General features: G+C 38.5%; 1 protein-coding gene across 1 annotated transcript; it reads left to right on the top strand.

The window, feature by feature from the left end:
• Positions 1-668: 668 nt before the first annotated feature.
• LOC135232992 (olfactory receptor 2W1-like) lies at positions 669-1,631 on the top strand. Its single transcript, XM_064295807.1, has one exon. It carries the CDS (start codon positions 669-671, stop codon positions 1,629-1,631), a length of 963 nt encoding a protein of 320 aa, XP_064151877.1.
• Positions 1,632-18,632: the final 17,001 nt, after the last annotated feature.

The raw sequence follows: 18,632 nt of genomic DNA on the forward strand, positions 1-18,632 counted from the left end.
GGATAGAAGATTATTACCAGAATCTAGAGAGATGATAGTAGTTTTGATTAGAATAGTAGTGGTGGAAAATTTAAAAAGTGAGAGGAGCATTAATGTATATTTTTGCATTCAACTTTACCAGTTTTGACGATAACTTAGTTATTAGGAATGAGGTAGATGAAAGTGCCAAGGAGAAATGCCAGATTTCTTACACAACAACCTTGGAGATCAAATATGCTATGCACTACGATACAGAAGATGAGGAATGCTTTTTTCCTTATTCTGACATTAGCCAAATAGTTAGATTTTATAGGTGCATCCTCTGATGAAGTAAAAGAATTGTTCATTATATTAAACTTACTAGTTTTACAAAGAATAAGAGTCATGTTATTTTAGAACCATATCTATTGAAGACTCTCAAATTCACTGGTGAAAATATTCAGACCCTGAGTTTAACAGTGAACTCCTGAAGGTCACATAGATAAAATATGACACTGAACTCTTCATCGTAAAAGAATCTGCAACAAATACCAGATTTCTTGAATGCAATATTTTCTATTCATTGGTTTTTTAAAATTATTGGTATAAATTCTCCCTTTGTTTAGCTCTGGATTTCATTAAACTATTAAGGTAGTTTGTGTTGAGAAATTTCTTTTTCTCCGCTTTTTCGGTTTAGGCATTGAAGGACCATGGTTCAAAACAATTATACTTCTGTACATGGTTTTATTCTGCTTGGCTTCTCTGATCATCCCAAACTGGAGATGGTCCTGTCAGGAGTTGTCACCATCTTCTACTTAATTACATTGGTGGGTAACACAGCCATCATTCTTGCATCTCTCCTGGATTCCCATCTGCACACACCAATGTATTTTTTCCTCAGGAATTTATCTTTCCTAGATCTGTGTTTTACCACCAGCATCGTACCTCAGATGTTGGTTAACTCTTGGGGTCCTGATAAGACCATCAGCTATGTGGGTTGTGTCATTCAACTCTGTGTTAATATGTGTATGGGCTCCACTGAGTGCCTTTTCCTGGCTGTTATGTCCTATGATCGTTTTATAGCTATTTGTAAACCCTTGCTTTATTTGGTAATCATGAACCCACATCTTTGTCTCAAGATGATCATCACGGTTTGGGGTATTAGTTTGGCCTCTTCTGTGGTATTATGTAAACTCACACTGAATTTACCTAGGTGTGGAAACAATCTTCTGGATCATTTCTTGTGTGAGTTGCCAGCTATGGTCAAAATAGCTTGTATAGACACCACAACTGTTGAAATGTCTGTGTTTGCTTTAGGCATTGTCTTTGTCCTTACACCCCTTCTCCTTATTCTTATATCCTATGGTTTCACTGCCAATGCTGTGCTGAGAATGAAGCCAAAAGCAGGCCAAAGAAAAGCAATTAATACCTGTGGATCTCATCTCACTATGGTGTCCATCTTCTATGGAACTGTCATCTACATGTACCTACAGCCAGGTAACAGTGCCTCCAAAGACCAGGGCAAGTTCTTCACCCTCTTTTACACCATTGTCATTCCAAGTCTCAACCCCCTCATCTACACCTTGAGGAATAAGGACATGAAGGATGCACTAAAGAAGTTGGTGAGAGCTGCCTATGAATCTTCAAAAATGAAGAGGAAATGGAAATCATAGAAAAATATTAGAGTAAATAAGGCAGTGAAATACATTTTCTAAATATCTTTAGTTTTTGCTGAGGCAAGTAATCCCTAGATCATAGAGATCAGTTAACATAATAAATCCTGTGTGGAAAACTTTTGTGGTTAAAAACAATATTGTAATTGTTCTACTTAGCTCTTTTAAACTGTCATTATTGGGATGTCTTCAGAGAGAAAAGGTCACAGGGAATTTTCATATTTGAGTAAAATAAAAATACAGCAGATGTAAATATAAACTTGCGTACACTGAATGAATTCTCCAGCCCTATGGAAACTGCTTTGGTCATCTAGTTTTGTGTTTTCATTGCTCATGCTTGGATCTTCACTAACACAGACATTAATGAATGGTTTCATATACGTTATAATTTGTATATTACATGAAGAATGATTCTGTGTATTCAATATTTTATAAAACCATCCAGACATTTTTTGTGTATTTGATGTAGGGCAATGCAATTTATAAGACACTGATTGTCATAAGCGGCACGTGAAACAATTTACTCTTTGTTCAGTGGAACTTGATATCAGAATTTTGAGTAAAAGGTCTTTGTTACTGTAGTGGATTACTTCTTTAACATGATTCACTGGAGAGATGACACAAATTCAAGGGATTAAAGGTGGCGATACAATCTTATTCATCAATTTTTCATTCATGAAACGTATATCCCATGAAGATCTGAATTTGCATGGAAAGAGAATATAACCAATCTGAGATAAACAGGCTTTTGAAATGGATTTGTTGTATCATGGAATTTATGTGAATTTTGTGAGTTGTGGTGATATTTGTGTGTAGTAGTATTTCATAAAATATGCAAATCTTTTATTTCCAGTTATCATATTTAAGTTTTTATAGGAAAATGTGATGACTTATGAAATAAACTTTAATATTTTTATGATCTGATATCTTTCTTTAAAAGATCGCATTATTTAATAATTGAAACCAATCTAGATAGATTTAGAAGGATACATTACTGAAATCTAAAAGTAACCTAGTATTTTCTCATCTAAAAAACCAGCTGTGTCCAATCGACTATCGTGACCTCATGTGTTTCAGAACAGAACTGTTCCCACAGACCTGTTTCCAACACCCAGGAACTCCGTTTTCTCTAATCACTTCATAATTCTTGGAATGAGAAGGGGGAGAAGCCACTAGATGATTTACTGGATAATTATGTATTTTCCCAATCAGAACAATACAGCAATAACACACATAAAATATGTTTAGTATCAATGGCACACAACAGCAACGACAGGATATCATTGATGTCCTTGCCTTCTACTTTTAGAGTCGCTTTCAGAAAGAGTTTGTCAGCCCACAAAAAAAAAAAAAAATACTCAGAGACAATGTAAGTTCTGTGTTCCTGATGTATACAGTCAAGCTATTCCACCCAATACTCTTGGATTTGGAAAATTTGTCCTTTCTCTTAGTAAAAGTTAAAATAATGTTAGATGATGTGTTAGGTCATTCACTAAGTTCAATAATCTAAGTGCATTGAAAATAGTTATGGACTCTTAAGAGATCATTACATTTGATAGCAATATATATTTTTTCCCTTTGTATGTCTGGTTTTATTTTCTTTTTGGTTAGAGTCTCTTCTTTGCTTGGGCTGCAAGTTACACTAATATTTCAAACATTTAATCTCTCTTATATTTCCCTTAAATGTACATACACCACTATATTAAATGACTATAAATACTTTAAATATATAGACCTTCTAAAAGCTAATCTGTACTGAATGGGTGTTATGAAGGTTATCAAGAAGGGCAGCTTTTTTGGTTGCTGCCAGGTCCAGGAGAACCTGAAGAGACTGCAGTCCTCAGATGTCTCAAATACCAATTATAAAAAAATTCCCACTGTAGTTGTTTTACACAAGATCCTTGACTTTCTAGTTTACATCTCAAATATAATAATATCTTACCAAATCAAAGCTTCCGCACAGGGCCACTGTTCAGCCTCATGGTCCTTAGTGAGTTTGTGCTCTTTTTCTAAATACTGACCGGCAGTGGCATCAAAGTTTTGAACCATGGAGGCAGCAGGGGTCCCAGATGGGGCGCTTTTGTCACTGCTGTTATTATTATTTCCTTGCTTTTGTTAGCTAACACAGAAAGGGAGACAGAAAAGAAAAATACAACCATAAAATCAAGAACTGAAGTTTTACCAAAAGAGCAGCTCGCAAAATGAAGCTTCAAACAAAAGGTGCCAAAACGGTTTACAGAAATATGTCATAATAATGTCTCCTATTATGCAGAAAGGCAATAAAGTTTGTACTTCGATAGTGCTTACCTCAGTCAGAGGATCTCTCAAGGGGGCGGGGAGTGCAAGAAGCAAAATACAATGGGTCCACTGTGGCACCAACAAGCACTTCAGGTCTCCTGGAGATCCAATGAGGAATTTGCTAATGAAGACCCTGTTCACGCAGCACCAATTTGTAACAAGTTTCACCAAAGCCGTCTGCAATAAAGAGATTTTGTTGTGAAATATCAGAAAACAAAAATGGGAAACTGGCTGCAAGCACTCAGGCTACAAACAGACCCAAATCCAAAAAACTACAATCTATAGGTAAGTTTTATATAATTCCTACAGGTGCTGGTTCATTGCAAGGGTTTTTCAAGATGCCCTTTGCAGTCATTGGAATATGTACCTAAGAGTAAATTACTTATAGACTATGATTGGTTAAAGAAAAGACAAAAAACTGAGATCATGATTGTGTGACCTTTTCTTTTTTTTCTTACATAACAATTTGGTCTTTTGGTTCAGAGGTTCTGATAGTTGTTTTTTTGTTATGTGGGTTAAGTGTGATATTGGGCAGATCTTTAACTCGCTTTCTGGGGTAAATTGTTATTTCCTTTTCGAATGCACATCCACAGTCCACTGAACCAGTTAGAGCACTCTGCTCTACCACTTTGATATAGTTTTGTATTGTTTCAAGTCCTATAGATTCTGACAAACAAGTTGGCCTTTTGTGGTTATGGCCTGCTGTGGTTAGATTAACCCTTTATCAGGTTCCTAAGTTTGTAGTAATTTTCTACTTACAATCCTTGAATTCTTCTTCCTGGCTTACTAGATAAAGTCTAAAGTTTTTGGTGAACATGTCCACCTTCATTTTCTCTCTTGCTTGTACTCTATGTTTTATCTACACTAAATTACTTGTAAGTTCTGAAAAAGTTTGCTTTGTGGCTCCTTTTGGTTACCTAAAATGTTGCTTCCACTATGCTTTTACATTTGTAACTACAGCTAATCACATAAGTGTCTATCTTAAGGGTCATATCCCCCAATAAACTTAATTTGAGCAGCTGTTCCACCCCACTAATCTGTGTCAGGTGTCTCTCACACGTCCTCCAGAAATCCTTGTCTGCTCCTCCCATGGCATTTAGCAAGTTTGAAAAAAAAGCCATTTGCTACCCCTGATAATCTAGAACATTTCTTCAGTAGAAAAACTGCAATTGTTTTTCCTCTGGTCTAGTGCTATTTGGAGCCCTGGTGGCACAGCAGTTAAGAGCTCAGCTGCTAACCAAAAGGTCAGCAGTTCAAATCCACCAGCTGTTCCTTTTAAACTCTAAGGGGCAGTTCTACTCTGTCCTGTAGGGTTACTATGAGTCAGAATCAACTCGAAGCCAACGGGTTCGTATTTCTTTTTTTTGGAGTGCTAATAAATGTTTATTGAATGAGTACTCAAATAAGAATGGATAAATTCGTATCAATATTAGAAAAAAAAGTATTCCCATTGACATTTCTATAAATAAATAGCTTTATAATTTAGACGAAATTCTTCAAGCTTAGGGCAGAACTTGGTGCAGAACTTGGGACAAATAAGAAATTAGACAAAAAGGAAAAATAAAATGCTATCTGTAAGGGTAAAAGGATGAACTGGAAGTAGAGTTGGAAAAAAAGCTCAACTAACGTTTCGGGTTTCTAGTACAATATGAGGATCCCTGGTGGCACAGTGGTTAAGTGCTTAACTGCTAACCAAAAGATAGGCGGTTCTGCTTCTGTAAAGACTTACAGCCTTGGAGAATTTATGGGGCAGTTTTTTAGTACAACATGAATGCATTTAGATAGCTTAAAGCTAGCTACATTTGAGCCAGACTATAAAAAAAGAAAATTTTTTTATTTTTATAAGCTTACAATAGGTCTAAGGTTCTACTTGATAGATTTTATCAAGGGAAGTGAGAATGTGAAATGATTAAGGCAGGGGGGAATTTTTTGTTTGGGATTACTTGTTATTTAATCACTGTTGCCGTTGTTAGGTGCTGTTGAGTTGGTTCCGACGGATAGCAACCCTATGCACAAAAGAATGAACACTGCCAAGTCCTGCATTATCCTCAGAATTGTTGCTGTGCTTAAGTCCATTGTTGCAGCCACGGTGTCAATCCATATCATTGAGGGTCTTCCTCTCTTTCACTGACTCTCTACCAAGTATGATGTCCTTGTCCAGGGAATAATCGCTCTTGATAAATTGTCCCAAGTGCTTGAGATGAAGTCTCATCATCCTTGCTTCTAAGGAGCATTCTGGCTGTACTTCTTCCAAGAGAGATTTGTTCCTTCTTCTGGCAGTTCATGATATATTCAATATTATTCACCAACACTGTAATTCAAAAGCATCAATTATTCTTTGATCTTTCTTATTCATTGCCCAGCATTTGCATGCATATGAGGCTACTGAAAATACCATGGCTTGGGTCAGACACACCTTAATACTCAAAGTGACTTCTCTGCTTTTTAACACTTGAAAAAAGGTGTTTATTTTTTTTTTTTTTGCAGCTGATTTGCTCAATGTAATATGTTGTTTGATTTCTTGACTGCTGCTTCCATTGTCATATATTGAGGATTCAAGTAAAATGAAATTCTTCATAACATCAATCGTTTCTCTGTTTATTATGATGTTGCTTATTGGTCTAGTTGTGAGGATTTTTGTTTTCTTTATGTCAAAGTACAATCCATACTGAAGGCTGTAACAGTCTTTTGTGTTCATCAGTAAGTGCTTCAATTCCTCTTTGCTTTCAGCAAGCAAGATTGTGTCATCACAATTTGATAAAGAGTCTTCTTCCAATCTTGATGCCACGTTTTTATTCATATAGTTCAGCTTCTCGAATTATTTGCTCAGCGTACAGATTGAGTAAGTATAGTGAAAGGGTAAAACCCTGACACACAAGTTTCTGATTTTAAATCACACAGTATCCCCTTGTTCTGTTTGAACAACTCCCTCTTGGTCTATGCACAGGTTCCTCATGAGCACAAGTAAGTGTTCTGGAATTATCATTCTTTGCAATGTTATCCATAATTTGTTATGATCCACACAGCTTTTGTATAGTCAATAAAACACAGGTAAACAACTTTCTGGCATTTTCTGCTTTCAGCCAAGATCCATCTGACATCAGCAATGATACTCTTGTTCCACGTCCTCTTCCAAATTCAGCTTGAATTTCTAGCAGTTTCCTGTGTGCCTTAGTTATCTAGTGTAGCTATAACAGAAATACTGCAAGTGGATGGCTTTAACAAAGAGAAATTTATTTCCTTGCAGTAAGTGGGCTAAAAGTCCAAATTCAGGGCATTGGCTCCAGGAGAAGGCTTTCTCTCTCTGTGGGCCCTGGAGGAGGTCCTCGTCCTCAATCTTTCCCTGGTCGAGGAGCTTCTCAGGTGTAGGTACCCTGGGTCCAAAGGACACACTCTGCTCCCAGTGCTGTTTTCTTGGTGGTATGATGTCTTCAACTCTTTGTCTACCTCCCTTTCAAGAGACAAAAAGTGGTTCAGGCCACACCCCTGGGAAACTCCCTTTACATTGGATCAGGGAGGTGAACTGTGTAAGAGTAGTGTTACAATCCCACCCTAATTCTCTTAACATAAAATTACAACCATGAAATGGAGGACAAGCACATAATATTGGGAATCATGTCCTAACCAAGTTGATATACACATTTTTGGGGGGATATAATTCAATCCATGACACTGGATTGAATTATGTGGACGTACTGCTGCAAATTCTTCTGAATTATCTTCAGCAAAATTTTACTTGTGTGTGATGTTAATGATATTGTTCAATAATTTCTGCATTCTGTTGGATTGCTAATCATAAAGGTGTGGAAATTCTTAAGTAAGATGGTAAACAAGATGAGTTTAGAACAAATAGTATGCAAGTGGTGTGGTAAAACATCCAAATCTCCTGACTACTCTGACATTGATTGGAGGAAATGACTATGACTTGGCTTAAAGGAACAGTAGTTTTAACATACACATCTGTTTGAACCCAGCTGCTGCATGGGAGAAAGACCTGGTGATCTGTTTCCATAAAGATTATAACCTAGAAAACTCTATGGGATAGTTCTACTATGACACACGGAATTGCTATGAGCTGGAACCAGCTTGATGGCACCTAACAACAACAAAATTTGATACGTGTAGTTTTCAGGACGCTTTCACATACATTAACTCATTGGATCCTTACAACAACCCTGTAAGGTTGTCAGAGACAAAATTATTCTCTTCATTTTACTAGTAAGGCCCAAAAAAGTTAAGTAAATTTCTCAAGGTTAGAGGATTGAGCTCCTGGATATAAAGATCCTCTAATCTTCTGAGGGTCCTCTTTATCTCCACTTAAAACATATGGAAAAAACATAGGTCAATCATATCTGCATACTTTAGTAATTAACTCTCTGCACTGAAAGACAGACTGTGACGATGTTGTAGCTGATGTTCATGTCAGAGTTTAAAACCTTTATTTTACCCTAAATCCCCCAAACTATCCTTTTTTTTTTTTTGATTTGGATAAGGCATAAAAGGCAGTGCTTTGAGAGATAAAACACTTAATACCTAATACAGTTCCTTGAATTAGTAAGCTGTCAGTATGTGTTGAATAAATGTTTGGAAGGGATGAGAGGAACCCCAAAGGAGGAAAATAAATACAGAAGTTCTTTACCACTTGGATGAAATGATAAAAGGTCTGTAATGGATGGAAGGACCAGTGGGGCTGGGAAGTGAGAAGGGGTGGAAAGTCGCCAAAATGTGGAGTCAGGCTTGTCATGGTAGGACAGGGAGAAGAGAAAGGTAACTCAAAATTTAACTGACTGAGGGCAAGAAGGAATGAAGGAACCAGAGATTAGCAGTACTCCAGTGGTATGGTGGACACCATACCCAGATCCGTTGACGAGGTACGTCATGATCCTCTAGGAGGTTTTAAAAGATCTCAGTTCTCTACTTTCAGAGATTGGATTTATTCTGTCTAGGAGGGACCCAGCAATCAGTATTTATAAAAGGATCTTCTTAGGATCTGTCATGAACCTGGACTCTATAATCCACAGTGTAACATCATTCAGGCTAATGCAGGCACTTCAAGAAGGAAGATTGTGCTCTGTAGAATGCCATAGAGAGGTTGAGAATGAAGACCGAGGAAAGGTCATTATATTTGAAACCAGAGGTTACCACAGACTACTGAGAATTGATATTAAGGTCAGAATGAGCAAACCTGCAGTAGAGAGAAATATGGCATGAGCAGGTGAGAGTGAGGAGATCAGCCTGGGGCAGCCTGGTAGGAGCATATTGCAAAGGTGGAAAGTCATTTGGATCTACAGGATGTGAGGAGCCCAGGTTGAGAGGCTTGGAATTTATCCCATCAGAGCAACAGCCACTGAAGACTTTGAGTAGGGCTGAGGCATGAAGAAAGCTCTGACACTGTGCACAGTGGCTGGAAAGACTAAGTACAAGCATGTTTCAACTCAACCTGCCTAAGGTACATAGAGATTTAATAGCTGGATGTGAAATACACAGAGAGAAATTCCTTACTTATCCTCTCCAGGTTACATACCTACCAAGTGATAATACTAGGACTATTAAGACGATAATTCCTCTTGGGATGAAGTACAAGGGTGATTTTTGGGACAGAGAAGTTTAGAGGCAGGAAAACTCAAAGACTAGGAAAATGTTAAGTGTGGCTGGGCCTGCAGAATCTGAGTTCCAATTGTATACAACTTTGAAAATCATTCACAGCAGCAGTGGGATTGTCAGTCTAGCTAATCAGTAAGGCTATCAGTTCAAATGCCAAAGTCTACTTCTATGTGAAAACAGAAGACTCTAGGACGGCTGTGTAAGGATGTATGTGTAAAGATACACAGCGGGCATTCACAGGAGAGAAAAATAGTGGAAACCACTTAAATATTTATTGGTAGGGGTTAGTTGCAACCATACTACAGAATACAATTAAAAAAATTGAGTTAAAGATTTTTCTGTGGAACTGGCAGGTTGCACATTTTTTTGTATAAATAAAAAATAGCAAATAGCAGGGCACTGTGAACAGAATAGCCTCATTAAAAAAACACTTTACAATGAGATGAGAAATGCCCAACATAGGCATTTCTGTTTGCATGAGAATGGAGAAAGGGGAAACATAGAGAGCAGGTTAATAACTCAATAAAGTGTATGGATTAGGTATAGAAGAGATTATAGAATATTTTTCTGAGTTTTTCATTTATATGCATTTGGATTGTTTCACTTCCCATTGTGAGCATGCATTATTTTGCACAGTAAAATTTCTAACACATGAAAAAAATCAAGTATCTAGATTTGCCTTATAAACTTTAGGCAAATAAGCAGAGTAAAAACAAAGAAACATTCAATAAGGAGGTGTCTGGAATTTCTCCTTGGAGAATGGCTTACATGTGTGCAAGATGAAAGGAGAACACAGGTGAAGAATTAAGACAGGACTATGATCTTGAAAGAGAAGAAAAACCTAAACCTGAAGATTGCACAAAGTGTAGAGGGAAGATAACAGATCTCAGAACGAGACATAAATACTGGAAAGTTCTCATTGAGTGTGGAAAGATGGCAGGGTCCTCTATGGGAAAGAAACATCAGCCTAAAGCCAAAGAGGGCAGACACAATAGACAGGGAATGGACTCAAAAGGCTTTTCTAGTTATTCCTTTTTCTTCTTCCTCTATTGCCCCAGCAAGGCCACTACCAAATTTAAAGCTGTTGTACATTGAGAAACCCATACCATTTGGAAAGATTGGAATAATAGGACAAATTTTACGCTCTTATCAAGGTGGCAGCTGTATCAATGGATATTTTGTCAGGAAAACAGAGGCACTGTGAATTTCCAGGAATAAAGAGTTTAATGTCAGTATAAGGGCTTATGCTAACATTTGAAAATCTAGGGGTGCAAAGGTCAGGGAAGGTCTGAGAAGCTGAGCTGGAAGGTTGGGTAAGAATACGTCAAGACCTCAGCCTGAACCATTGAAGTGGGTGGTAAGAGCTTTGTAGGAAATTGCTATAATTGTCAAAACCTCTGAGAAATCTCATCACTTGTCTCAGTCTGCATAGGCAAAGCTGGTGGGTCTAGGGCCTTGTAGAGAAGCTGCTGAGAATCTCACATCTGTCCAGCATCTGCTGTAAACCATCTATGTAGAATGATGAACTCTTCCTCTCTTCTGTGTTTCATATCTCACAGTCCCTCTCACTGGAAAAAATGTACTGGGAGCTAGACAGGGAAGGGATTCTGGAGTTACATTTCCTAACTTCTCCTCTACAAGAAGATGCTAGAAGGGAGGATGTTGAGTTGACAATGCACAGTCTCTCACATGAGTTAATAATAGTGAGTGCAAATGGGCGGGCTTACCATTGGTTGACAAGGAAAGGTGCCAAAAGCTGCTGCAAACCAATAATGTGTTTAGAGATTCACTTATACTCAAAAAATATGTTTTGGTAGCTAGGTTGTGTCAGGGATTGTGAAAAGTGCAAACTCATGGTTTGCACAATTTACCTCAAAATGACTCAAGAAGGCCTTTGGAAGCTAGCGCAAAATGACATTATTGGGTTGGAAAAAGTTGTGTCATGTTCTCAAAATCCCAGGGGCTTGTGCAATGAAGTCTAGTCATAGCGATTCCTAGTTAAGCCAAAACCTTGTAATGAATTCAATGTTTACCAAAGTTTAGGAATAAAGTTTCAGTGAGAGGCAGAAAACCAGAAAGTTAGTGTTTTCCCATGTTAATTAGTCAAAGCCATAAACATTTAATGTTTTCTTTTTTTTTTTTTTTTTTAAATCTAAGTCATTTAAAAGACTAGAGGTTTCAGAAAGAGATGAATATGATTGTGAATTTGAGTTTTGCAAAGCCCAGCGGTGGCTTAGAAAAGGAAGGAGATCGTTTCCGCACTCCATATAATCATCGAGCTACCCTCAGTCCCAGATCCTGATACCGACTGTTGTGCTCAAAGGGAAAAGAGGCCATCTGAGGGGTAACTGGCACTATATCAAAATGTTGAGTACAGATTTCTCAAACATAGTCACTGAGGTTGATGAAGAAACAGCATAAGGAGAAAGTGCCCAGGTATCCAGAAGCCTATGACAGTACAGATTTGGAGCCCTAGAGAATCGCCCTCTCACATCTGTCAATACAGGCCAGGTCTTGTGTGGAGGTGATTGGCTATGGTAGATGGGACTCCAGTAATCACTGTAAGATTGAGTGTAGCTTGAGAGAGAAATGAGCACACATACAAATGTAGGTTCTCACTGCCTCCCCACCATCATTCTCTTGCCATATTTAAGTACCCATCACCTACCTAAAATTAGTGCCATGATTCTGGGCAGAGCGCTTCACCTCTCGGAGTCTCCATTTCTTCATCTATTTTATATGAATCACTATTTAAATAAACTATTATCAAATATAGACCTTCTCTGAAAGAAACAAATAAGCCAGTGTACCTTTCATCTTTGAGCCCAGTGTCTAGCAGGAATGATGGACACCTTTGCTAGTAATCATACCTAACATTGTAAATACTTTATATATGAGAAAAATTATTTGTGTATATTTTCTTCTTGAACTCTTGCTAAAAGCTCAGTATTGAAAACAGAGTGCTTGAGTATCTAGTGTGTACCAGCCTCTGTGATGTGTGCTAGGGATTTAGTGGTGAGGAGCATAAACACAGCCATTTAAGTTCTGGAGCTACACCTTGACAGGAAATAAATACAGACGCAAGGCAAATACAACCTAGTGTGATGAATGCTGTGTGAGAGAGGGAAGGGAACTGTGAGAATATAAAGAAGGAGGAGCTAAGAAAGTTTTGAGGAATCAGATTAAGCTTCCCAAAGGAAACGAACTAGTCTAAAAAGTTGGTGGGAATTAGTTAGACCCAAGCAGAGAGAACACCTAGTACATACCATGAAATGAAAGATTTTGTCGAATGTTTGTAGTAGTGCAAGTGGGATCATTGTGGCTAGTTCAGGAAGGGAAAGGGAGGAAGCAGAAAAGTTTGCAAAGCTCTGATCATACAGGTTTGGGCAAAGTTGTTAAAATTTTTGGTTTTATCCTGAGGTTAATGGGAAGTCATTGAAATATTTTAAGCAGAAGAGAAATAAGATTGGATTTTGCTTCGGAATGATGACTATAATCTTAGCGTACTGGAAGTTCAGGTCACAGCAACACCGGAGGCAGTAACATGGGAGAGGAGGTTTTGAAGAAGTCTGAGCAACATAAAATGGTGACCTGGTCTAGGATTGTGGAGGCTGTGTTGGGATCCAAGACAAGAACAGGCACTAGAGTTGGTATAGTTACAGAAGCTTAGGGAGCAAGGCAAGGGAAACCTGAGATTCCAGATTGTGGAGCAGAGAGAGACCCAAAATCTGCACATTCAAGTGACGGGGCAGCATGGAAATGGACAAGGGAGACCCCAGGTTGGGATTTTCATGTTTCTGGCACTAGGAAGACATGAGCAACACATTGTGTGAATCCAGGATAGAGCAGGGGCAACAAGTAGATTTGCTGGACAGATGTGGAGCAGCTAAAGTTTGCTGGAGCCTGGTGGGTGAAGATAAATCCACAGAAGCTAGAAACATACAAGAATATAACCCCAGGCTCAGAATCTCTCCTCATTTTAAGGCATGTGGTTTACTTTGTAACTGATAATCCCACAGGAACGCCCAGAACTTGCACTCCTTGCTTCTGATCATTACTACAATCTAACCTCTTGGTCCTCCTGTTGAACATCTCCTTCCACAAGTCCTGTGCAATGGTTTTTGGCTCTTTAATAATCGATCACTACCCTATAGTGTCCTGCCATTCCCAGGTAGAAATAGCCTGAACCTGTAAGCAGCCTGAAGGGGCCAAGCTCATGTGCCCCATCCCTTCTCCTTAAGGAAGCAGGGGAAAATGAGATAATCCAAAGTCCTGGAGGAACAACCCTTGGGCTGAGTGATGTGATATCAGAAACCTGAGAGAAATAATGAAGTCTCAGTACTCTGTGTGTGTGTGTGTGTGTGTGTGTGTATTGTGTATGATGCTATACAGTTTGTGCCAGGGTCGCATCCCTGCAGAGAAGCAGTCGAAAGCTTAGAGTTTGGAATTTCTGCAGAAGGTCCCAGAAATACCCTGAGAAGAACAGGAAAGTTGGTAGAGATGAATGTTAATGTCTGCAAGAGACAGGGGAAAAGTCTGGGATAGTTTTTCAGTTTCCATAAAGTACTCTTCCAAAATTATTGATAATGATTAGACCATAAATTAAATCCACTAAAACTTATTTAATGTCCTTAAAAAAAAAAAAAAAAATTTTTTTTTTTTTTTTTTTTTATACCAGTAGCAGAGTATGATGATATGGTGCTCAAAAAGACTTTGTTTATTCAGGTTAACTCATCCATTAACCATAATTGGGACTGTGGCCACTGACAGCCCCAAGGCAGCCTGCACTGGAGCACATACCAATCCCCATGGCTCCCATTGGAACTGCCATTATTCCCCTCAATATGGCAGGGGACATGATCTTACCCCGGATTTCCCTGGCATTGAACAGGTACTGTCTACTTCTTCTCTGCCCTCTCCTGGATGGCCTGGCTCACTGATAACTATGCTCTGTAGAAGCCACCTCTGCAGAGCCCAAATTTAAAGAATGCAGTGACAATCCCAGAGGAGAAGGCAGAGTTCACAGTGCCTAGACCAACTTTATTTTGTAGTGCAAGGGAAAAATACAGGGCTGACAAATTGTGTTGTTTTTTGCTGGTTCTTCAACAAGCATGGACACACAATGGAGTCACAATGGATTCTCCAGGGCAGACAATAAAGCAGCACTAGGCACAAAAGCCAAAAGGTGGAAACAACCTAAATGTCCATCAACAGATGAATGGATGAACAACATGTGATATATGCATACAATGGAATATTGCACAGCTACAAAGAGAAATGAAGTCCTGATAAATGGATGAACCTTGAAAACATCATGCTGAGTGAAGTAAGTCAGTCACAAAGAGCAAATATTGCATGACCTCATTTGAAATACCTAGAATAGGCAAATGTATAGAGACCATTTTATTAGTGGTTACCAGAGGCAGGAGGAAAGGGGAAAGGAAGCATTGAGTATTTGTTAATGGTGATGGAATATATGGAAACAGATACTGGTAATAGTTGAAAAAAATGATTAATGTTATCAGTGTCACTGAATTGTATACATAAGAAAAGTCTGTCAAATTTTTACCACACTAAAAATTTTTTAAAAGATAAAAAAATAAAAACAGATATCATAATTGGTTACCTCAACAAACACATACCCAAAAGTCATATTGCCACAAGTACCATCAGCTCTTTGTAGCAACTCTACATTTGGTTCTACAAAGAGGAATTCTTGTGGATTAGGTGGCTTTGGATGAATGTTAGGTGCAAAGAGCTTGGCTTTATACACATCCAAACTCTTGTACACAAAGCTAGATTCTGTGACAACTCATAGCAAACCCGGAAATGATGGGAAATCTACTACAAAGCATGCTTCAAAATGCTGACCTGATGAGACTCTTACTTATGACTTGTCCCCAAACATTGGTAGTTGATTCATAGGAATCTAAAGATTAGATTCATGCTTTATAATCTGGATATAATGACTCCTGAAACTTGTCATAAGTCCAGCAATGACACATAAATTGATGTTACTTGAAGGCAAAGCTTTGAGCAATCTTGAGGGAATCCCAGTTGAAACTTTGCTTTTCCTTACATGCGGGCTGACATTCAGGAAGCAATGCTGAAAGAGTTCAAGGGAAGTTTGGTGGCTGTCCTTTCCTTAGTGGGTAATGTCCCCTCACTTGAAGGCGGTCAGTTTTCCTGTGCAGAAACTAGAGAACATTACCTGATCCCTGGTCCCCACAACTGATGAGCACCACCAGCCCTGGGTAACACTGAGAGCTATGCCACCAGCAACAGCAGCAGCCCCACAGGAAAAGCACTGTTACACCAAATATGGGCCAGGAGTAGAAGGAATGCAGAGCTTTTGCAGTACAAAAGTGAAAACGCACAACCTGCACACAGCATGTAGTCTGCCTTGACATGAGGAGTGTAATCAACTGATCCACAATCCTGATACACTATTATCCACCTGAAACCCCAGAGGAGACCGAGGCTTTGTTGTGGAGTTAGCACGGTTTACAAACATTAGCCACAAAGACCCAAGCTTACGTCAGGGTGTATTTCTGGACTGGACACATTGGAGGTGGGGAAGCACTGGAGTTCTGCTGAGAGCAACAGGGCCCTCTGTGTGCCTGGTGAAAACAGAAGTCCCATGTCAGACCTCACAGGACCTGATCTTTTCAACAGATAATACAGGCTCTTGAAGGAGAAAATTCTTAGCAGCTACAAACTCCACAAGTTAGTTTTCCGCAACAAATGTATTGCTTAAGACAATGGAGATTTTTAACCATAAAGGAAACTTATAATATCTAATAACTATAGGTTGTTGTTAGTTGCTGCAGAGTTGGCTCTGACTCATGGTGTCCTTACATATAACAGAATGAAATATTGCCTGGTCCTGTGCCATTTTCATGATCTTGGTATCTTTGAGTTCATGGCTGTGGCTATTGTGTTAATCCATCTCATTGAGGGTTTCCCTTATTTTCGCTGACTGTCTACGAAATATGATGATTTTTGGAACGATTCATCTTTCCTGATGACATGTCCAAAATAAGTGAGCTTCTCACTTTGAAGAAGCATTCCTTCTAAGACTTATTTGTTTGTTCTTCTGGCAGTCCATGGTATATTCAATAACCTTTACCAACACTACAATTCAAACGCATCATTTCTTCTTCTATCTTCCTTTTTCATTGTCCAGTTTTGCCATGAATGAAAGGCAATTGCAAAGACAGTGTATATGAATAGACATTCTGTACATACAAATATGTACATAAAAATATCCAAAGCCTAACATATGTATATTCATGGGTGTACTCCTTTATGCCCTCCTTCCCCTATACAGCATACATATCTGTCTATGTATCTGCTTATAAGCTATTATTTGTTTTTACTGCTCTTGTATGGTTATATAGGCTATAGTATAGTATTTACTGTGATTGACTTTTTTTTTTTCCTTGTATTGCACTAAGTGTCTCCCTTTCCCTTGGTCAAATAGTACTGATTTCCCCTGTGAATTGTTTAATGAGAAACTATTTTCCTCTGTAAACTTTCACCATCATGGAAGGAGGATTAATATATTGCTCTCTTGATGATTTTTCTTTATTATTATTATTTTTTAAAAAACAAAACAGTAATGCCCACATGTTGACCATGTAAGATTCAAACACATGAAGTGGTTTTTCACACTGCCTCCCACACGGTAGGCATTCCATACACACTCATTTAAGGATTTAATTTGATCTGCATTTACCAACTCACTTTTATTTCATGAGGCTATTTACTTATACTCTTTGTAGCCACGCTTAATTTTTTTTTTTTTAACCTCTGTACCTATGCTACACTCTTCTTTTTTACCTGGATCTTGTCTGCTAAATTAAAATCTTAGAGAATCCTTAATCTTTGATTAAAATTCCATCTACTTTTATGACTGTTTTCCTTTGCTCCAAATCAAATTGATCCCTTACTTTCCTGAAGAAACCTTGCACATATAATTAAAAAAAAAAAAAAGCACATATAATTAGTACTAAGTAATTTAGCAGTTAGCTTATGTAGTTTGGTCATGTCTTCTAATTATATCATGTAATTTTTAAACAAACATGTAAAAGGTCTGTGACTTTGTTTATATGTATAACCAACACCAAACCCATTGCTTTCGAGTCGATTCCAACTCATAGCGACTCCCCATAGAGTTTCCAAGGATTTGGATTTGAACTGCTGATCTTTTGGTTCACAGCCACAGCACTTAACCACTACACCATCAGGGTTTCCTATAGTACTCCATTTTTATCTATAACACAGAGAGGAAACAGCATAAAGGTAATTTAATTAATCAGATTCATGATATGCTGACGTCAGTATCTCTCTTGGATTCGAGTATGAGCCTGTACTCCAGCACTGTCTTATTTTGGTAAGTTCCCCCAAATCCCCTCCATACATAAGAGATATCTTTTACTATTTATTCTGTATGGTTTTAGCCTGTGTTATGGATTAAATTGTGTCCCACAAAAATGTGTATCAGCTTGGCCAGGCCATGATTCCCAGTATTGTCTAATTCTCCACCATTTTGTCATCTGATATGATTTTACTGCGTGGTGTAAATCCTCCCTCTGTGATGATAATGAGGCAAGATCAGAGGCAGTTATGGTAATGAGGCAGGACTCAATCTACAAGATTAGGTTGTACCTTGAGTAAATTTCTTTTGAGATGTAAAAGAAAGAGGGAAGCGGAGAGACAGGGGAGTCTCCTACCAGAGCTGGAAGCAGAGTATGTCCTTTGGACCCTGGCGTCCATGCTCCTAGACCAGCAGAAGATTGATTTCAAAGACCTGCCCCCAGAGCCAACAGAGAAAGAAAGTTTTCCCCTGGAGCTGGCACCCTGAATTTGTACTTTCAGCCTACTTTACTGTGAAGAAATAAATTTCTTTTTGTTAAAGCCATCACTTCTGGTATTTCTGTTACAGCGGCACTAGATAGCTAAGAGAGTTGCCAACCCCTTGATGTGTTAAAACTCTCCCCTTCTTTGCCCCGGGTTCCATTCGTCCAGTTTTCCTGCCCCTTCTTGACTTCTTGTCTTTGCTTTTGGGCTGGTGTGTCCATTTGGTCTTGCGTGCAT

The sequence above is a fragment of the Loxodonta africana genome, chromosome 1 (genome assembly GCF_030014295.1).
Source record: "Loxodonta africana isolate mLoxAfr1 chromosome 1, mLoxAfr1.hap2, whole genome shotgun sequence".
Classification (NCBI taxonomy): domain Eukaryota; kingdom Metazoa; phylum Chordata; class Mammalia; order Proboscidea; family Elephantidae; genus Loxodonta; species Loxodonta africana.